General features: G+C 32.6%; 1 protein-coding gene across 6 annotated transcripts in view; it reads left to right on the top strand.

Annotated features, from left to right (window-relative positions):
* Nucleotides 1-23425, top strand: part of LOC111059120 (transcription factor TFIIIB component B'' homolog) — a 149788-nt gene extending 126363 nt beyond the window's left edge. For 5 of the 6 annotated variants that reach the window (XM_039443373.1, XM_039443375.1, XM_039443374.1 and 2 more), the window contains exons 7-8: nucleotides 10223-10456; nucleotides 21110-23425. In XM_039443373.1, the coding sequence (XP_039299307.1) occupies nucleotides 10223-10456; nucleotides 21110-21696 (821 nt within the window). In that variant the 3' untranslated portion in view covers nucleotides 21697-23425. The remainder of the gene's footprint in view (nucleotides 1-10222; nucleotides 10457-21109) is intronic. The other variant, XM_039443376.1, reaches the window with a different exon arrangement.
* The last annotated feature ends 645 nt before the right edge of the window (nucleotides 23426-24070 follow it).

Raw genomic sequence — 24070 nt, 5'->3', positions numbered from 1 at the left:
AACAAGCCTGTCTATTCCGGGTTTTCCGTACTGGAGTTGAGTAAATTCCATATGTACGATTTTTTCTATTGTAAATTACAAAAAATTATACTGTGGGATCACATAGAACTCTGTATGACCGATACCGATAGTTTTCTTTTAAATGTAAAAGTGGAAGACATGTATCAGTTGATTAAAGAAAATTTGAACCTTTTCGACACTAGTAACTAGTCGAACCTCCCTTACCACCCCTGCTTTTCCATGGAGAAAAATAAAGTTGTAGGAAAGTTCAAGGATGAGACAGCCTCAAAACCCGTCCATAAATTTATAGGGCTTCGATCAAAACTTTACTCGTATTTAGTATGTAATGAGAATGAAGAACCTGTAAATAAATGTGTAGCAAAGGGTGTACAGACCGGAGTGAAATGTAGAAAACTTCATTTTAATTTATATAAGAAATCATTGATTGAATGTTGTGAACACATTGAAAAATTTAATATTATGAGGTCCTATAATCACACCATGTATCAGATTGAATGTGCAAAAATCTGTTTGAGTCCTTATGACGATAAGAGATATATTGCAGAGAATGGTGTGGACACTTTGCCTTTTGGACATTATAGAGTGCCAACAACGCTCTGAACTGATTGCTCAGTATGTCCTGCAACAATCATGCATCACCACTAATTTTGATTTCGTGTTGTAAATATGAATATTATTAGATCTAAGATAGCATTAGAACTTCATAGCGTACCACGCGTTAACTATCCCACTCGCAAATATGAGTTGAAAAGTGAAAAAGACTTGCTTCAAGCCGATCTCATTGAGATGAGCAGTTTATCATGTTTTAATAAAGGTTATAGGTATATCTTAGCTGTTATTAATTGTTTTTCAAAATTCGCATATTGTGTACCATTAAAAGACAAGTCAAGTCAATCTGTATTTGATGCACTCGAACCAATTATTTCTAAAAATAAGGGAGTTAAGTTGTTTCAATCAGATCAGGGAACAGAATTCTTTAATTCAAAAGTTAAAGCGCTATTAGATAGATACAGTATTAAACATTACCATGTTTTTAGCGATAAGAAAGCTTGCATAGTTGAAAGGTTTAATAGAACAATTAAAGCAAAAATTTATAGATATTTAACTGAACGTGGAACCAAAAACTGGATATCGCAACTAGACAGTTTGGTTCGCGATTATAATGCAACAGTGCACACTTCAATTAGAATGAAACCTAAAGATGTGAGGAAAAAAGATCGTAATCATGTTTTAATGTCTTTGAATTCTGCATTCAATAGACAATATAAATTGAAAAATTCAAAACCAAAATTAAAGCTAGGAGATGTTGTACAAATCTCAAAGAAAAGGGTTCTTTTCGATAAATCTTATAACATAAATTGGAGAACAGAGTATTTTGTGATTCATTCTATATTCCCTTCTCAACCTGTAACCTACATCTTGCAAGATCTAAACAGAGAAGTAATTAGTTGTAGGTTTTACCACGTAAAGAGGGTACGGGAGAGAGAGGGAATGATATATTGAAGTGAGAAACTTCTATCAGTGCATTGGTGTGAAAGGGGAGAGTGACAGCGAGCACATGTCGACTGCATTCCAATGTTATAAGCCATACACACTCAGACACCCATGTGGTGAGCGGCACACAGCCTCCTCCTTGATAACTTACAAAAAATGATTAGTTCCTTATCAGATCACATGCTGTACACATGTCTAACATGAGTAATATCCCGATAGTGAATTTCGACAATGTTATAAGACAGAAAGAAATGCCAACATGGTGTAAAAATGGTAAGTTGTTACCTCATAATGCAAGGATCCTTATAATAGGCTCTTCAGGCTGTGGCAAGACCAATTTGCTATTTAATTTAATTTTTTCAAAGAATGGGTTGAGATTTAAAACTATATACTTGCATACGAAGAGCGAGTATCAAGATAAGTACTTGTTTTTGAGAAAAGTCTTTTCAAAAATGAAGGATATTGAATTTCATATAAACAACAATTCTGAATCTATACCACATCCAAACAAAATATCAGAATATTCTTTAGTTATATTTGATGACTTACAACTTAATCATGTACCTCAAATAAGAGAATATTTTACTATGGGCTGACATTGTAATATTGACACAGCATATTTAATTCAGAGTTATGGAGCTACACAGAAACATTTCACTAGGGACAATGCAAATATGATTATAATCTTCAAGATAGATTTATTGAGTCTCAAATTAATTCACAGAGATCATGTTGGAAGAGATATTTCTTATAAAGATTTCAGTAAACTTTGTCATAAAGTTTGGAATCGTAAACCTCATAATTTTGTAACTATTATGACCGAGTGTGGAATTAATAGCAGCAAGTACTGAGATTCGCTCGATACGTTTCTTACCATTCAGTAGAGATTAATTCTTTGTACAGTCATGTTGTCTAAAACACGCAGCAGAAAACTGAATAGAAAGAACATTGGTTTAATCAATAAGATTAAGAAATTGAGAAAAGTAATCAGCGACAAGCATAAAAGCTTGGTTAATTTTGAAAAATGATCGGAGGAATACAATAGGAAAATGCTCTCACCGTTGATAGAGCCCATAATTGAACTGGGAAAAAACAAATCTAGTTTTCACTTTGAAAATCATGGTGTAAAACCAAAAAAGGAAGAAGTAAAAGAGGAAGAAGAGAGTATGGAGATTGATGATGAGGAGTCGAGTTATGATAAAAGCTATGGGAGTTCAACAGGCAATCTTTTAAGCTCAACTAAATTTGAAAACAGTTTACTTGGTTCTAGTAAAAACGATGAGCTGCTGTCACAATACCTAAAAACGTTTCATGCGGAAAAATTGAATAATTCAATTAGTTATGGAATTTCATACATTTCTAAAGATGATGTGTATTATATTGGAAATCAGCAAGTAATATTCGATAACGGTTATATAGATATTTATAATGAAAGATTTCGTTTAACACATGGTATACTTGAGTTATTATTCAGTTCAAGACCGAATTCGAATCTTTATAATCAGAGAGATCTGGATAAGTATAAAAAAATCTTAACACTTACAGGCATACATTTAGATTGAAGAGGGTATGTTAAACGAAATCAGGGAATTAAATCGCAAATGATTCAGAAGTTATTTCCCAGTAAAAAAATTAGTAAAAAGAAGGGGTGGGGTTTATTGAATTCTGCAAAAAATAATTCTCATAATAGAATTTATCAATACTTTGATAATTTTGACGAATTAGTGGAAAGATTAAATTTACTCTATTCCTCAAAAGCTTCTGGCAACACTGGACATGATGTTGAGATTGCGTCTATAATTGAAGAGCTAAAAGAAGCAAAACTAATTGTTTAGTGTTACGATGACTCTGCATCGATTCGGTCGGATTGATACACCTACTAACACTAATCTTACGTGCGATATTGACTCGATAACACAGAAAATAATTGAATTGATAAATCAACAAGGAATCAGCAAAGCTGTGAAATTTTATTTAGATTCACAAATAACCAAACTCGTTTCGGAAAATACTAAGAATATTGGTGTGAGCATAATTGAAAGAGAACATATTCTAAGTTCATTACAAAATTTTAGCGCCAATATTGATAAAGCTATTGCAGAGAGAACTCTAACTTTAGAATCTGCTCTAGGAGAAGTGAAAACTTTAACAGACAGCTTTTCATCCCAGTTGGACAGTATTAACAGCGATAAAGTTGATAAAGGTTATTTAGATGAGAAATTAAAAGCCATATCAGATAAAATTAAGAATTTGGAGGTGTTGGACAGAAACTACCTCAATACTAAATTAAAACAGCTTAGTACAGAAATTTTTACCAAAGTAAATGAAACACACCCATCACCAATTGATAAGCAATATTTAGAATCTACTTTGCAGAAATTGGCTAGTTCTTCATTAACAAAGGAAGAGTTTGAAAAACGATTATCTGAAATGGCGAGTGCAATAAAAGCTAATATCATGGACGGTATTGAACAATTCATTACAAAAGATGCTATTGCTATTCTGATTAATCAAATTGCAGAAAAGTATGCAACTAAAAATGATATAGGAGATTTTATTGAGAAAAACGAGATGGAAGTCGCTGTGAAAAGCATTTGTGATGAAATAGCTGAGGCAATTAAAAATTCGGAAGAGGGATCTGTTATGAGACTGAAATGTTCGGCTGCATTCATAGATTATCTTAATTTATTCATCCATAAGATAGCTTACGATATCGTGAGCGGATACGCACGCGTCAGCTTTAATATGAATCGGATAGAAGCTAAGCAACATAACCTTTCAGAAAATCTGGTTGCCAAAATTATCACTACCAAAATGGGTTTAGGACAATATAAAGGGTTTGTATTGTCTCCGAAAACATAAAATCTTGTGAAAGGATAACACTTGGCATATGAGAGAGAGAGAGAAATTTGAAGCAGAGTGAACTTTAACAGTTTTCTTGCTAACACATGTCGCTTCAAGATGATAAATCAGTCTATACATTTTTTCATGTGTCTATGATTGAATGTAACGGTTTTTTCGATGCAGGAGTTATATGAACTCACTCTTATCTATAGAATTTGGGAAGGGGAAACATTTGCCTAACAGGGAGCAGCATAGCGCACGTGTCATTTCTCTGGAGAAACATTCAACAAGGGGGAGTGTAGCACGCAAGCGCGCCCGTGCACGCGTCACTTCAGTCTAAACAGTCGAACAGAGAAGTTCACAACATGTCGTCTAACTATTTTGATTAGAGAAGTTTCAATGAGTTCTCTGTAGAAGCAAATCCACTAGCCGATTGGGGTTTTGAATTTTATCCTTATGATTGGTTCGTAGTATCAAAGGTAACATTTGCCGATAATGGCGAAATTCAACTTAAAATTATCGATATTGATAGTGAAGGTGACTTTAAACACACTATTAATTTGCCAAAAGAATATTCAGCGGTTTTGAATGAGGATAACATCAGAAGTTTTAATTCTCGTTCATGGGAATTGAACGTAAGCGGGAATCGTATCTTCTTAAGACAGTTTCATGGTAACTATAGGGCTTGAGTATTAAGATAGCCCCCACCACCCGAGTGAAATAGGTCTGAGAATATGTAAGTATTTTTAGATATGCTAGCTCATTCCAATCATACTTACATATTGTTGGAGAAAACACTCTAACAATAACGACTGGGATGTTTGTACAGCAAAAGAGCTCAATTTTTTACTCATTCATAAACAGTTTGATTGAACTCTTCACTGTCAGTTGGAAACCAAGCATAATATGGACATTATAGAACTTAGATTATTGTAGAGATAAGGATTCACTTTAATCTGTCAGTATAGCATTAGATGTAGAGTGATAGGGAATTTCTCAATTCACTTTAATCTGTCAGTATAGATTTAGAGAGTGATAGGAAATTTCTCAATTCACTTTAATCTGCCAGTATAGATGTAGAGAGGGAATTTCTCAATTCACTTTAATCTGTCAGTATAGATGTAGAGAGGGAATTTTTCCCCTCAAAGGGAAATTATTCTTTCCCTCACTTTCTTCATCCCCCTCATCTATACTGGAGCAGGGGAAGGGAAATTCTATTTTGAGAGAGAGAGATATATATATATATCTCCTTCTTCATCCCCCTCATCTCCACTGGGCAAGGGGAAGGGTAAATCTATTTTGAGAGAGAGTGAGAGAGAGATATCTCTTTCTCTCTCTTCATCCCCCTCATCACCACTGGGCAAGGGGAAGGGTAAATCTATTTTTAGAACAGAGCCCCCTCGTCCTCACTGGGCAAGGGTGAGGGGGAAATCTATTTTTAGAACAGGGGATGGGCGAGGGGTGAGAGGGGGGAGGGGGATTTCGAGCAAAAAAACCATCCAAAGTCTCAGATTATAACTACTATCACATTCCAATTTAAAGACTATCTTCCTGACTCTCAGCAATGCTCTACAATAATATATCTTCATAAACAATAACTCAAATGTAACATAACTGAAAACTTTCTTCTCTACTTTCTGTAATTTTTTTGAAAAAATTATAATTATCTTCCATCACTAATAAAATCAAAAGGACTATTCCCAATCAATCTTATTAACTTGAACAATAACAGGCTTTGTTGATATAATACTCTGATGGAAGTTTCAATTAATTAAATTCCCTAAATTATATTTTAATCTTAATTTACGTACCTTAGCGGTTAAAAACCTTAGTGGAAAAAACAATAAATTATTCGTACAAGATGAAGAAACACAATTAAACTTTTCTGGACATGGCACTACTAGAAAATTAAAACTTTAATAAAAATAAAATCAACTCCTACATTAACTAATAATATTATAAACTTGCCCAAAAAAGGCGAAACAATTTGACTACATCTTCACTCTCATAGTGCTCTTAGCAAAGTGTCCTCCGAAACGTAATCTGGTCTCTCGGCTGGGGAATTGCCCCTCTACTGTATTTCGAAACAGGTCTCCTATTGGGCAACTGAAAATATGGGAATCATATTTGGCCAATAATCGTGTCGCTTCTAGAGCCTTAGGGCCAAAGAGTAACTGCAAAATCGGTAGTTTGTTATAATTGCAATATCTTGCTGTTTCCACCTTATTGCACTCTATGTCGCGACAGGAAGGCCAAGTTTGAGAGATAATTCCATTATATACATTCCTCGACGACTCGGAGCCACAATTTTCAAATATCTATCCTGTGAAACTCAAAGTCATGGCCGTTCATCATAGAGAGAGAACAATTTCGCTAACACACTTACAATAATGGCTCCAGCCTATTGCGTTTCAAATTTACTATTATAACTTGGGAAAAGGCCTGAATTAGAAACAGTGGTCGACACACTTGAGAGGTTTCTCAATACTGAGTGCAGTGCAACATAATGAAATTGGAAATAAAAACAATAAATCAAAAACACAAATGTGTTACAATTCTATCTAAATATATTTCTCAAAAGCCAAATGCAGTTTATTTCAAACAGCCATTTCTTAGTTCCCTCGCAGAAAAGAGTGGGAGAGGAACACGTCCTTAGGTCATAAGGTATTTTGTTGATGATGTAAGGCCCCAAATACAAGAATGAGTGTCCAAAGAGCTCTTTATTGACTTTTGGGGTCCTATATAGCAATCTATTGGAACTTCTCATATGGTAGTGTAACCGCACGATGGGAGTAGAAGATCTCTAATTACTTTAAAGGAGTCATGAGAACTTGATTAAAAAAATGTTGCATTCAATTTATTTTTAATTCATTGAGTAATTCACTTTAAATTTGAAGAAAAAAGACAGTACATTTTATCAAAATTTTAATTCCAAAGAAAACTACCTGCCAATAAGATTCTGCTAACTAGATACAAATTTTACTATTAAAAATGAATACTGATTAGGGTCTCAGTAGGTTGAATGGTTTTATAAAGAGTAAGAATTTTGACTCTCACCCAAAGCTATCGCTCTCACCGTAATCCCAATACACAGTATACTTACAGTATAACTGAAACTATCTCCACCTTTACAATATTGCTTTTGATGCGCTCAATAACTCGGTTACCTAATGAATGTAAATTTTCCATCCGGAAAACTTCCCCCTCACCACGTCAGTATGCCAGAAGGTCTAACTGCTGATCATGGAATATAATCCACAGGAATATAATTTTGTATTAACAACAATCCACACTGTTGTTAATACAAAATTAACAACTTACGGGCTGATTTCAATAAATTGTTTTATTATTGTACATGTATTATGGATTTGAATAAATTGATAAAATTTTGTCATTCACCTGACCAAAGTTGGTAAAATAACCGCATTCGAATCTGTGTTTGTATTTTTCATTACATTAAGCAAATTTCAAAGTTTGTTTGAGAATTCTATTTCAAGAGAACTTGTTATAGTCCAGGCATTGAATGCTCAAAAAAGGGTATAGAGAGAAAAGTTTGGAAGACAATTTTTGACCCCGCAGTTCTGTTCAGGGTAGTGAGGAGGTAAACATATCAAAAGTCCCCACCCCTACACAATGTGCTAAGGGAGTGGGGGTGATTCAATGGTACCATTTTTTGGTTTCTCGCATATAACTCGAAAACTATGCATTTTACAGACATGACTATTCTATAAGAAATTGAAGTTTACATAATTTCCTACAATATCGATCTTACAAATTTTTCTATATCTCTTTCAGTCTTTTATCTCTTTATCTCTTTCAACTGCTGATCGTGGAAGAGTCGGTTTTCACGAGATTCGGAAAGCGGGTACTTGACAGGTCTGAAATATTCCTCTGTCAGATTATTTTCAGGCTAACAAACATCCGCTGTCTCCTTGTCTTGAGGAGCCATCTCATCCATGTGAAGTAACAAATATACCCGAATTTGATAGTTCTCACAATCGTTCAGACATTAGTTAGAAAAATATTACTGTCGCTACAATAATACTACTGCTGACTGCAACTATACTCACAAATAAAATTTCCTCACTGAAGACCAACTACGTAAACTGCTATTCTAATAGCAGTCTTCTTAAAAATCTAGAATCTAAACCCAAAAAATCAACCAAAAATCCTACTCATGTCACAGTAGACAGTAGTATAAGTAGTTTGTCCCTTTATTCCCACTTTTCATACTTTTCAGGTAAAATAATTCTAGAACCTTGAAAAAAAAAACATTTTGAATTGGCATAATTAATTTATTTGTTAATAATAGTGAAAATGTTACGTGTGAACTGATATCTCTATCGAAGATTATGGTTCTTTGGCTATAATTCACCTCCATTCCATTCAACTGGGAAACTAGCATTGCCTTTAAATTTGATAAACGTTTGTGTAAAATGAATCATATGATAAAGAAATGGAGATATTGCTGTTGAATGGAATATTTAATTAACTTGAATATTATTTTAGCTAATTTTTCTATAAAATTATATTCCATAGGAATATAATTTTGTATTAACAACAATCCACACTGTTGTTAATACAAAATTAACAACTTATGGGCTGAATTCAATAAATTGTTCTATTATTGTACATGTATTATGGATTTGAATAAATTGATAAAATTTTGTCATTTACCTGACCAAAGTTGGTAAAATAACCACATTCGAATCTGTGTTTGTATTTTTCATTACATTAAGCAAATTTCAAAGTTTGTTTGAAAATTCTATTTCAAGAGAACTTGTTATAGTCCAGGCATTGAATGCTCAAAAAAGTTTGAGAGAAAAGTTTGGAAGACAATTTTTGACCCCGCAGTTCTGTTCAGGGTAGTGAGGAGGTAAACATATCAAAAGTCCCCACCCCTACACAATGTGCTAAGGGAGTGGGGGTGATTCAATGGTACCATTTTTTGGTTTCTCGCATATAACTCGAAAACTATGCATTTTACAGACATGACTATTCTATAAGAAATTGAAGTTTACATAATTTCCTACAATATTGATCTTACAACTTTTTCTATATCTCTTTCAGTCTTTTATCTCTTTATCTCTTTCAACTGCTGATCGTGGAAGAGTCGGTTTTCACGAGATTCGGAAAGCGGGTACTTGACAGGTCTGAAATATTCCTCTGTCAGATTATTTTCAGGCTAACAAACATCCGCTGTCTCCTTGTCTTGAGGAGCCATCTCATCCATGTGAAGTAACAAATATACCCGAATTTGATAGTTCTCACAATCGTTCAGACATTAGTTAGAAAAATATTACTGTCGCTACAATAATACTACTGCTGACTGCAACTATACTCACAAATAAAATTTCCTCACTGAAGACCAACTACGTAAACTGCTATTCTAATAGCAGTCTTCTTAAAAATCTAGAATCTAAACCCAAAAAATCAACCAAAAATCCTACTCATGTCACAGTAGACAGTAGTATAAGTAGTTTGTCCCTTTATTCCCACTTTTCATACTTTTCAGGTAAAATAATTCTAGAACCTTGAAAAAAAAAACATTTTGAATTGGCATAATTAATTTATTTGTTAATAATAGTGAAAATGTTACGTGTGAACTGATATCTCTATCGAAGATTATGGTTCTTTGGCTATAATTGCCTCCTCACTACCCTGAACAGAACTGCGGGGTCAAAAATTGTCTTCCAAACTTTTCCCTCTATAACACTTCGTTGACTGGGCTATTAGTTAAAAGAAGCTAATCAACTTCATGGTTGAAGTTGGAACTTATTTTGCAGTTTATAGGACAATTTTTTTGTTATTAATGTAATTTCTTTAGTGTAATATCTTTTTAATTAATTATTGTATTTTACAGAAAGAGACAGAGCTGAAATAGCTAGAAAACAACAAAAAAAGATAATTTTGAAAAAAGAGGCTAGAAAGGTTTTAAAACAACAAAAACAGGAAGCCAGAATAGAAAAGAAAAAACTAAAATCAGAAGCTAAAAACAAAGAAAAGCAGCAAAAATTGGAAGCGAAAATGAAGGCTAAGAAAGAAAAATTGGAAGCTAAGATTAGAGAAAAAGCGCAAAAAGAAAAAAACAAGAAAAGTAAGTTTTTATGCTTATCTTTTTCAATTAATCAAATATTTTTGGATATTTAAATCCTTTTCATATCTAGTTTGAATTTTATTTTTGTGAGAGTGATGCCCACATAAGCACAAGGCCTCAAGGCTTACCTTTAAGAGGATAATGTTGATAAGGTATGTGTAAACCTACAACTTTAGGTAGGTTCTGAGCCACAAAATGGTTCATTCCATTTGCTGTTTCTCCAATGAAATGTATTCTTTTCTACACAGCTCTAATTGGTAATATTTTCTATAGATTATTACTTTTTTCAGTTAGCAATGATTGTAATAATTTGAAACTTTACTCTGTCAACCAGCGTGCAAATACAGGTTATGGTGGTGAAATAAATGACTGTAACCACATTTAACTTCAAATAAAAATGTTAACCATTCAATTACGAGGAGACTCCAATAAGTAACGAGACAAATTACTATTCCTCAAAAACGGCTGAATTGATCTGCATGAAACTTTCAGGATATAAAGTTGGCATCCGGCATCCTCACGATTACATCTGAGCAGTTGTATGTTCAATCATGTTTCGTAAATCTTTCGAAATTTTTCGAAATTATTCGCTATTCTCGATAATCACAAATTTACTCAGTTGCATTTAATTTGTTTGTGTGTATTTCGTTTAAGTGTGATTTACTGATGATAGCTTGGCTGCTTTAAGCATTGCACCGTGGAAAAGTATCGTGCAAATAACTACTTCTAAAAAAAACTGTTTATTCAATCAGTGAAAAAATTCGTTTACTTCGAAAATTTGTCCCACTTTCCCATTTTTTTCTGCAAATTGTGTATATTTTGCTTATATTATTGACATAAGTAAATAAACAAATAAATCTTTCTGGAGTGATCTCAAAGACACTTTAGTACATGATTTTTGCCTACCTCATTGGATTGATAATGTTTCTGTTTTTGATCATCTTAAACGGGTGTGAGAAGATGTAAGTCTGAAGGTTTATAGTCGGGGTTGTAGGAGGGATATGAAAGGGATTCCAACTATAGTTTCTGGAATTTCTCTTTTATCATTACAGCACGCGTTGTCATGGAGCAAGGTCATGCCTTCAGTGAAGAGCCCCCGCTGCGTTTAATGATTTATTTATTCATTAATAATTGAAAAATACATATGAGAGCCCAAGGAATGACATCCCGTAATTGTTCTCTCAACATATTAACAAACTAGCAGGAACCCATGCTCCGCAAGGATCTATTTTCAAACTTGATAATCTGAAAACTTGTTGTAATGAAATCTTGAAGAATTGAAAATAGGCCTATAACCTTTGTTCCCTATGACTTGAAAAATACTTGACATAACGGCCTGAAACTTTGGGAATATGTTGTGTGAATATTGGGGATGGTTTCTGACCAGAAATATTAATAGGGTGGCTGATAATGATTATTTATTAATCCATTATACAGACCTATGTTTTCGAAATTGTGGGCCTAGCGGCTACCGAAGAACGGAAAGATGATCATGATTCAAGATCATATTGGGATAATAGGCCTATGATTTAGCATCTAAAGTTACCAGCTGTTTCACCCTATGATAAATTGTATAGGCTACTGGTATTACAACGGTAGTTTGGAGTTGAAGTGTAGTTGATTGATACCAGCTGTAGATAATGGTTCCTTGGAAGACCTATACAAATAATTATCACTCCCCTATCAATGAGTAACCGTGAAATGTTGGAAAAAATTATTCATCTCATGGAAGAGAGTTGTTCATATTGCATCCATTAATGGCAGAATAATTTACATTTTTTCCAATTTAGCTTAGCTTATATTCATCCTAAAATGGAAGTTGGAAAGAATATGTAATTCTGTGTGTTTCATTGTACATCGTATATTTCCTGGACCATCTATTGACAATCAACAACTATGAAAACATTGAATTCATCTTTGAAACACTGATTTATCATATCTATTTTTTTTTTTTAATTCAACACTTTACTGTTAGATATTACTACCAATTGATTGAGAAGAATATGTTTTGGGAATAATGAATGCTGCATGACTAAGCACATAGGAAGTCCGTATTCAGATGTAAATGAAAATATTGATTGTCAGATACATTTCATGATTCACCAAATAAAGTAAAGTGTGACATGAGATACATTGACTTTTTGGCAGTACAAAGTTCGCCAGGTAAGCTAGTTGTAAATAAAGCTTTATTATTAATAGTCAATGCTGAAAAAGGACAGGCTCAATCACCAGGAATACTATAAATTCTATGAAGGACCAGTAAGCCATTAATTTTGAGTAGTTCAATCACTTCCATTATGGACACTGAATACATTATGGACAATCAATATGTATGAAATTTATTAGCTACAAAAAAATAAACTTTGATTGAAGTGACCCCGACTACTACAATATAAATAATCATTTAGATGAAATATAAGAAATTACTCACATCTCTCATCAACTCGTACTTTTTGTTCACAAAATATTAACACAAAAATATAAGTTACAGTATATTGAATGAACTCACGGCTAGTACCGTACTCAAGTTTGTCTTTTTCTGGCCGTGCTACAAATAAATGTAGGTTTATGTCTGACATCTCGTTTTTGTAATCTTGTTGTCTATTAAGAAATTTTTCAGTGATTTTTGTTTGAATTTGAAAAAAGAATAATCCAAAAACTCCTAACCAAAGAAAATCGCTGTGCTCTGTTATAATCGGAATGTAACAATGGAACAAACACGTGGCAAGCTTGCGCTTTCGATCCAAAAAAAATTAAATTTGATCAGCTGATTGATAAAATTATTTTAAGCTTTCCAATGATTACAACATGTTAGAATTAGTTCAATATGGCATTAATCGTAACATGTTCATAACCTTACTAAATAGGATCCTTTTTCATCCTTTGAAACCCTTAGAGGCAAAATATCTCAAATTCCGTTCTTAGTGCGCGTCTAGCATGTTTGAAGAATATTTGTGCAGAGTTTTAAGTCTGTAGGCCAATTAGTTTGAGCTGTAGTGTGATTTTACATGAAAATTTTCAAAAAATGCCCTCTCCTGGACCACTCTCTGCTCCTAGTCGGAATTTTTCTTCATAGATCTAATTCTTTTTCGTAGCTGAACAAAAAAGTTCCTCATGACTTTGCTGTGGAGCGGTTAAAAAGTACAAAATTTTTTGGGGGCCCAAGCTCCCTCAGGGGGGCAAATTTCTGAAAATCTTTTCTTAGTGGATGTTTTGAGGCTATCATAAACAATTGTGCAAAATTTCAAGTTTGTAGGCTCAGTAGTTTGGGCTGTGGTGTGATTTCAGTCTGTCGGGGCTTAGCCTTTTATAGATATAGAGATTGATTATACTGTTTTCTTTTAAAAGAAATTGAAAAAGTCTCTACAAGTTATCAAAATAAGTTATCAAATCCTATCCATGTCACAGTATGATAGAGGACTGGACAGCAGCCAATTCACTCAGTTTGAACAGCAACAAAACCCAGACAATGACATTTTCTTTGGTTAATTACTCGGAAAATGAGGAGGTGAAGTTTTTGGGTGTGACGTTGGAGTCAAACATGAAATGGGGTATACACATTGAAAATATCAGTCGAAAAGTTGCTAGGGGTATTTCTCATCAGGAAATATAGACCTTTTGTCAATGTTGATGTATTGCTATCAATTTACTATGCACACATTCAAAGTCATTTGTAATATGGCATAGTGGTTTACGGACACTCGGCTGAAATGAAAAAGCTCATGATTCCACAAAAAAGAGCTGTAAAAGCTATTTTCAATTTTCACTGAAGAACTCATTGTAAAACTTTGTTTGGAAAACCAAAAATACTGACGGCACCATCTCTTTTTGTTCTTGATTGTCTGTTGTATGTAAAAGGTTACCTACATGAAATGCAAACAAATAACAACTATATTCACAATTAAGACACAACATGTCAGAAAACATTGCTACATAGAAGTCAATGCAATTTACAACTAATAGTTTTCATGAATTCGGTAAGAAAATTTACAACTTATTGCCAACGGAAGTCAGAGCATTGAATATGACCAGTTTTAAAAGATTCATGAAAGATATGTTGTGTGTTCAGTGTACTTTTTGAGAAAAAGACTTACAAAGCTGCTCAATTTAACATTGAAAAGATAGGAAGAATATACTTTTAGAGCACCAATGACGTTACACCGACCAGCTGGTTTGGATTTGTCAACGCGCATCTTTTCGTGGCCAGTACCTTGTATTCTGTATACCTTGTATTTTGTATACCAGTACCTTGTAGGTACATTGGATAACACCTACTTTTTTCCCAACTTTTCTTTTTCTTCTGCTTCTCCTTCTTTGTCATCTTGTTCTTCTTTTTCTCCAAATTAGAGAATTCTTAATATTTGTCCTTTCATATTAAGTGATAGCTCATTTTACTCAGCTCTTCAAGGCGGTTTCAATGCATATTTCGGTTGCCTGACAAAACCTCACTAGTACCTCTAACCTCACCAGATAGGCTATGTATATTTTAATGAATTGCACTGTTGACTTATTTATTACACTGTTGAAGTATTTTTGGAGCAATCCCATTCCAAAAAGTTGAGTTTATAATCATTTCATTAAAATACACATGTCTGGTGAGGTTGGTCGTGGCGAAGGCATGCGTTAGGGTTAGGTAAGGTTCAATCAGGTAACCGATATGCATTGAACCCACCTTGAAGAGCTGAGTAAAATGAACAAATAATTAAATGAATGTTCATTTCCCCCCCAAAAAAAAAACTACAAGATCAATTACGCAACATATTAGATAAATTACAATAAATTACATACAAAACCTAGTTAGTTACAAAAAAATTTTATAATGTGTCCTCTATTCTACTTGTTTAGTTTTTTCTGTGTGGAAATTGACCTACTCCACTATGGCATACCATGTTCTAGAGTAAAATGAGCTATCACTCGAATTGATAAGATAAATGATATTGAAAATTATTCTCAAATTTGGGACCCCACATCTTTTTGGACAAAAAAAATTAATAAGCTCAATGGCTACCATACATAACTTGTAGGTTCCGAATATAATAAAAGAGAAAATTCCGATCTACCTGTACAGACAATAGGGATGTCATAATTCCAAGTTCCAACACAAACGGCAAGTTGCACAAAAGAAAATGTAATTTAATTAACATAAGATGACGTCATCATACAGAGCTGAACAGGGAAGTGGCTCCATTAAAGACGTCATCTTATGGTTTGATTTTCTTTTATGCAACTGGCTGATAGAATTTCAATTTTTGGTTCTCCGTTCCTCGCGATGTCTGTAAGGATTCTTCCAATAGGCATGGTTACAGTATTTTCTTTCGATTGAATTTATGATAATACATAATTTTCCAAGCTGATAGGCTGAATGCAGTTGATTTGTTGATGCACTTCATAGATTCAATTTATGATTTTTGAAGTGACATTGGAATTTTTTTCATTGATTTTCATTGTTAGCTTCATTAGTAATTTTGGAAGCTATTCTTCCAATAAGCTAGATTTCTTGTTTCAGGATTTGTTTCAATGTATAATTAGCTTTTCAAGTTTGATTAATTAACTGTTTCCATCTATTTCAATTAAACTAATATTTCTCGAAGAAAAAGATCATCACACTAGATGACACATTATTTTAATGTAGTCTTTGGAAGAAAAACAACAGCTAAAATACTTTTTTGATACGTATCATCGTTTTTCAATAAAGCATTCAAAGTTGCAATTTTCAAAAAAAGTTTTCCACAATAAGAAGGTTAGAACCAAAGAAGAGGTAGAGTTTGTAATCTAATAATATTGTATGTGCTAGAACCCACTACAATGTGCATTTTCCACAATTGTTTCACATGTATTTTCATGTGGTTTTCTAGAAAGTGAATATAAGATACTGTAGCAGCTATTCTCTATCTATGAAAATTGTTTATATTGAATATAACAGGAACTATTATAAAATAAATGAAATAATAAATAGGAATAAATTGTAGAAATAAAAAAAATACTGAAATTCAAAAACCATTTTTAATTTCAAATTATTATGGGGGTTATTCATCCACTCATCCATGTGTAATAAGTTAATTTATTATAAGTAATAAATTTCATTAATACAGAAAGTATTTGTTCAATTCTCTCATTACTCACAAAGATGTAGGAAACTAGAATACAAACAAAAAATAAATATGAAATCCACTTTCAAAAATGAGCAAGCCTTTTTTTGTTCACATTCTTGAAAGAATAAGAATAAGAATCTATATTATCATAGACATTGTTAACAATGCATTGATAAATGTCAAAAATAGGTACTAGATATTACATAATACAATTAATATATACAAATAATATTAGCCTACAAATATTTGGTCCAGTCAATTACATGAAATTCTTGGATGTTATCTTAAAAACTTTCAGCTTTCAGTACAGTTTTCAATTTCCTTTTGAAGAATGTAAGAGGCAGTGCCTTAATTTCTAGTGGTAATGAATTGTACAGTTTAACAGATGTGTACAGAAGATTTTTTTGTGAAGTTGTGAACCTGAACTATTGAACTGTGATATTATTCCTTTTCTGGTTTCATATCCATGACAGTCACTATTTAATTTAAAAAAATCCAGATTACTTAACTAACACTAAATAATACATACAAAGAATAGACAGTTAATATTCCCAATTTTGTGAAAAAAGGTTTACAGTGGGTCCTCATATCAACATTACAAATCAATCTAATTGCTTTCTTTTGGAGTATAAATATTTTTGAGACATGAGTACTAGAGCCCCATAATAGTATACCATAGGACAGTAAACTTTGTATTTGAGAGAAATACACATTAATAATATATTAATATCTACAGTTAACTTTAACCTTCTCAGCAAGTACAGTACCTTTGCTATTTTTTTCACTAATTAATTCTGCATATGTGGTTGCCAATTAAGTTTGGGATCAAGAACAATACCTAGAAATTTTAAAGGTTCAGTCCCTACTTCATTGTTTGAATTTCTATTATAGGTGAACATAATAATTACTAGCACAACAATCATTAAGGAGTAGAGAGCTATCAACTAGACAATTTTGTACACCTGCTTCGGATTTACAACTAACTTTGAGACCAAAATCATCAGCAAAGAGAAATCCTGCTTTATCAGTGCCTTCTATATTACAAATTATGTTGTTAATATATATATTAGGGAGTATTGATCCAAGTATGGAGCCTTAAGGGACCCCATAATGAACCTTTCTGCCCTTAGAGAATTGACAATCTTTGTAAACAAACTGGTTGCGGTCCTTTAAATAGATTGATTTTGAATTGCAGCCATAATAAGAAAATTTTTCAAAAAGTATGTTATGCTTAACAGTATCGAAAGCTTTAGACATGTCATATAACCAAAAACTAACAGATAGACCCTTCTCCAAATCATCAAAAACACTATTAATTTACTAAACTTGTTACTGCATTGCTAGTATTTCTACATGGCCTGAAACCAAATTGTTTTTTAGTAAAAATACCAAAGTTTTCAAAATTATTTGAGATCTGGTCTTGCATTATGGCCTCAAATACTTTGGATATCACAGGTACAATTGTTATTGGCCTGAAATAAGGCCTGATTATATTGGCCTGAAATATTGGCCTGAAGTTTTTCTTATCACCTTTTTTATGTAGCCTACAGGTATTACCTTAACGTTTTTCAATACACTTGGAAAAATGCCCTTGTATACTAAACAATAATTAAAAAGGTAACTCAAAACTTCACTTATATAAGGGGCAGATATTTTTAAGACCTTAGAATTAATACCATATATATCTAAAAAAAACTTGAATTACTAAGACTACTTATTTTCTGGTACACATAATCTGCAGTAACAGGTTGGAAAAAAATGGTACATTGGGCCTATTGCACTTATTGATGTAGTGAGAGCTGAGATGTTCACTAACTGGCACATTTTCACTAATTTCCTCAACTTTTTCAATGAAAAAGTTGTTAAATGAATCAGCGTTGTTATCATCATGTGAATCAATAGCTTCATTGTTGACATTTGTAAGAATTTTAACTACCTCCATGCAGCTTGAGTTTTATTTTTTGAGTGCTCTATTTTGTTGTTGAAATAATTTATTTTTGCATTCTTAATAGCAATTCTATACTCTTTCTTACAGCTTTTATATTTATCTCTAAACTGATTAGTCTTAAAAAATTTCAGTAAGCTATAATATTCATCACAACTATGTTTGAGCTTTATTAAATCAGCAGTATACCATCCATCATCCAGCTTAGGCTTACTAACTTTGAAACCTCTAAGAGGATAAGCAGCATTAACAGCTGACATATACAAATCAAAAAACTTCTTAAACTTATCATTCGCATCATTAGGCTAAGCAAATACACCACACTCCAGTGTGTGAGACAGCTACAGTCATCGTTTGTTAACCAGTGTTCAGCAACAGTAATTATCCTAGCATTAGGCTATAGTTTTATAACATAATAAGAGGGAAATATATTCTTATTTGTTTGATATACCCTGGACATTCAAAGATATGGTGTTTAGAAAAGTTTCATTAGCTGTTTATTCATCATTAGTCCTAGGCCCAGGATTGGTATTGTTTGCATATCACATAACCTAGCTACATTTGGACTGTTGTATAAATTAGAATTGGAACCGTTTTGGGCGTATAAGCCTGTGGTACTTTTCTGTAAGTTGAGTAATTCTCATTGATTGAATAAATAAATAAATATATATTCCTATCTTTAGACCTATTAAAAGAGTTATTTATGAAAAATTGCATGGCTGAAGAGGAATGATTTTAGGACTAACTTGACTTTTATGAGCTAAATATTTATTTATACAATATTGAGAATTTCATTGCCAATGAGCTTCTTACCAATTCTATCCAGGTATATATTTATTGTATATATCCTAATAGAATAAGATTCTTGTGCAGAATTAGTTGAGCTTGTAAGTAGTGATAGAAATGAAGGAATTACATTTACGATTTTATTTTTTGTTACATTTATTTATTTCCAATCACTCAATTACATACACTCTGTGAGTAGTGATGCGGTTGACTTTTAATTTCTACTTTTGATGTGTTTTATTCTTGATTTCGTTTCAAAATGTTAATAACCTTAAAGCATTACTAAATCTCATAAGGAAATAATTGTAAAAGAAGCAAGCTAAATAGTACAAGTAATTATAATAATTCAAGTACAAGTTATAATTCTATAACTGACTTACCTTTCAAAGTTGAATTAAAAATTTTATCACTGCTTGAATAATCTTTTTGGACATTTTGACACAATCACAACATCACAAAACACAATATTACTTTCACTCTGCACTGTCTGCAGACAACAGACAGCTGACAGACAAGGACTAGACAAGAATAATTCCATTCACAACAGAAACGGCGCCAACTTCAATACATAACCTCAAATCAAGTTCAGTCTGAATAAATGGCGCGAACGCGCAGACCCACGGGAGTGAACTATAATACTCCATTACACAAACGCCATCACATGATAGGTCTGTGGAGCTACTAAAGATGCTTGGACCATCTTACGCGAATGTACCAACATGAGTTGTAAAGATTATAGAAAAGACCAACTTTGTGTTAAGGAATGAACCTATATATATATATATATTATATATATATATATATATATATATATATAATATATATATATATATATATATAATATATATATATATAATATATATATATATAATATATATATATATATATATATATATATATATATATATATTATATATATATATATAATATATATATATATATATATATATTATATATATAAATATTGGTTTGATTTTGACAGTGACTGTACAGATGTAAACAAACAATCTTCAGGTCATCCGTCATTTTTTATTTTGATTCTTAAAAAATCCTTGAGTAAACATCAGGTCTCTCGTTGTTTTTTGTTTTTTTTTATTTATTTTTGAATTTGTTTGGATATTACCATTGACCATAGACAAGTCTATAGTCAAAGATATTACCGTGTATGAGATACACGAATTTACCTGAAATTACATTTATAAGTTGATAAATTTGACCATCATGTACTTGGTCCATCCTCACCAACAGGCTTCAGTTACCGTCGAGAATTCAGGCGTGTAGGAGAATAAAATTATGATCTCAGCTATGAAAGTTGTGGACCAAATTATGAAAAGGGATATTTCATTGATGAATATATTTGTCATGAAATTGATTACCGGAATCAAAGAAAATTAAAAATAATATAAGATCAAATGTAAAGGGATGATTGAGCTACAGCTATTCTATATAGATGGCTGTGTTTTAGTACAGTCTGAGGCAAAATTGAGTCAAATTATAGAGAATCGGCAACCCTGTTCTCCCATCTTTCTTCACAGTTATTATAACGTGCACCTCACTAGCAGGCTGAAGGGTCCAACACCAATCGTCTCGGCTGACCTGGCCGGCCATGATTATATTCATGATAAAATTGTTCCAGTAATCTGCTATCCGATGATAATTTGGCATGATATATGCTATTAATATGTCTCTCACTCCATACTTAATGAAAATGTTTACATGCTATATCTTCATAATTTACAGTATAATAAATTATAATACTAAGTTAAATAGATTAGATTCGATAAGATGTCCAAATATATGTCATCCTACAATGTATGTTTTGTATTTCAGACAAAACCAAACGAGCTGCAAAAAATAGCAGTCAAGAAGTCGAACGTAATCAGAATATGCCAACCAACAAAAGAACCGAACGTTGGAGAGGATATAACATGTTGTCTTCCGACAGTGATTGTTTTGACAATGTTCCTTCCCATTCTATAGATTACCGCAATTTGTTCAAAAGCAAAAAATATGATTTCGAACGTGGTGTACGTGATGAAAGATTGATTCAAATTGAGAAAAATATTATCAATGAGGAACTGAACATTCTACGAGAGAAACTAGAGAAACTGCAAGCTAAAAAATCATCGGAGCAAATGATGTCAAAGATTACTGGTGCTACAAGTACAACTAGTAGTACCATTACTTCAAAAAACTTTACAATAATTTATGACGAAAAAGGCACTGAGCAATTAGTATTAAGTTCCAGAGTGTGTCAACCATCAGTTTTCACTAGCAATATGGCTGCTAGTACTGGTGCTACAAGTACAACTAGTAGTACTAAACACTTCACCATAATTTATGACGAAAAAGGCACTTATGACGAAAAAGCAATTAGTATTGAGTTCCAAAGTGTGTCAACCTTCAGTTGTCACTAGCAATATGGCAGCTAGTACTGGTGCTACAAGTACAACTATTAGTACTAAACAATTCACCATAATTTATGACAAAAAAGGCACTGAGCAATTAGTATTAAGTTTCAGAGTGTGTCAACCATCTGTTGCCACTAGCAACATAGCTGCTAGTACTGTTGCTACAAGTACAACTAGTAGTACTACTACTACTGCATTGATACAGGACGTGGATTGTGATCTGAATCCTCGTGAGAAATGGAACTTCACCGTAACTTATGATGAAAACGGAAAGGTAAAAGTAGATTCTAATCACTCCTGTTAAAACTGGCTAAAACCTGTAAAACCGCTGAAAACCTGCTGTGTACAAATTCACTTTTGTGATTAACGTTAAGACTTGATTGGTTGTGTAAAAGTAAATTTAGATGGTGCTCCCACTGGAATACAGTGAAATTCAAGTCATGATAGTACCTAAGCTATAATCAGTGGCGGCGTAGCCACCAATAAATGGGAAGGGGTGCTCAAGGCTGGGTTCAAAATATTATTGAAGGTGCCAGACATTAATAGCCTATTCTGAGTACTCTTCATTGCTAAAAACGGCCAGATTGCTTGGACATTCATCATTACTAATGATTTTACTTTTTGAGTAGGACTTATTTCTCTTCCTTTTAATGTATAAGAAAATCTCACAAGATGCTGTTGATTGGATTCTTTCATTTTTTGCTAGCTTGTGAAGTTGGTATAGAGCTGGTTCAGGCCTACTAGAAGGTGGTTTTGCTAGCTTGTGAAGTTTGTATAGAGCTAGTTCCGGCCTTCTAGAAGGTGAGAAGTAGGCTCTCTATTTTACAAACATTATTTCTTCAATATAATACAAAGTATCAGTATTAATATCATTTTATTATTCATGATTTATAATTTTGATAGTCTCATTATTTTGTTCAAATATGAATAAATTAAATTTTTGTCATATTTATTTTTGTTATAAATTTTGGTATCTATTGTACGAATACCGTAATGGGTATTATCGAAATAATATAAAAATCACAATGTATTGAAACAATGATGAAAAATGGCGATAAATCATTCAAATTGAAAATTGAGCTTCGTATCAGAATATAGTTCTTTTAATTTTCCATTTATTCTTTGACCAAATATATAACTATCATTTTTATAAGATTATAGTGAGTTTAATTTTTTAGGAGGGAAGTATTTTTCTTTAACCTTTTTTTATTACTGCAAATTGGGCTCAATTTGGTGATAACCATTCATTGATTTTCATTGTTTTTTTTCAAATTTGGAAGAAATAGCACAAGGTTAGCCTTATTAACCTTGTTCTATTCCAGTAATTTTAATGTAAAAATAAATAATAAACAATAGTTTTCTAATTATTTGATCTTTAGAGGAATGAATAGTCTTGATTCTAGAAGTGAAATTTGATCTCAATAATCCAGAGATTTGACGGAAGCATTTGTTTAGTTCAAAATTCACTTTATTCAATATACCTACTTACACAAGGAAGAGGATCCATAAGAAAAATCGAAAATGTATCAACATTGTAAAAGGGTTAGGAAGGAGGAATTTTAGGATTTTTAAATTTTGGAAAATATTAATTCAAACATAGCTTCTATTGCCGCCACTGAACATAATTCATAAGCAAAGTAGAAACTATTGTAAAGTACAAATTTTATTGTAGCCTACATTTTTTATATAAAATAAAGAATTGTAAACAACATTGTTTCAAAAAAGTGTTCAATAACCTACGTCTTTTTATTTAATATTAACACTGAAAGGTATTAAATTATTTTTATTTTTGTTCCGAACCGGTGGGTCACAAACAAAATCATGGTGAGTCGCTCCATAGCTCTTAAACTGATTTGGAATTCACCAATAATTCAGATTGCTCAATTTTTTTTTTTATTTCAACTTCAAGGTCACTTATCATTAGAAGGTTCTAACAGTTTTATAGTTCAATAGAAAGAGGTCTAAAGGTACCATGTCAAAGAGATGAAGGTCAAGGTGTAAAGCTGCGTACAGAACATACGCGCTGCGAACGCACTCCTTGTGCTCTTCATCAGCTGACAGCTATTATATCTGTATCGGTACAGATACAGTAGGATACACATAAAATAATCATACCAACTGATTTAGAGTACACGGCGCGCGTTCGCGGTGCATACGTCTACACGCAGCTCAAGATGTAACTGCTAGTCCAGTCACCAGGTATTTTTTTTTTTCTGGAAAAAACTCTGAACATGATTTCTCTGTGCAATTATAATTCTGGAGTAGGCCTATTGGACATCCTAAATACAAAAAGTTGACCTTCTAGCCCTGGAGCTTTCTACAGGGTGCCCCAAAAACCACGGATCTTCGGCTTCTTTTTCCAGTTCTTCGAGATTAAGAC

The sequence above is a fragment of the Nilaparvata lugens genome, chromosome X (genome assembly GCF_014356525.2).
Source record: "Nilaparvata lugens isolate BPH chromosome X, ASM1435652v1, whole genome shotgun sequence".
NCBI lineage: Eukaryota > Metazoa > Arthropoda > Insecta > Hemiptera > Delphacidae > Nilaparvata > Nilaparvata lugens.
Note: the sequence above shows the minus strand (reverse complement) of the source record. Positions and strands in the feature narration are given on the sequence as shown.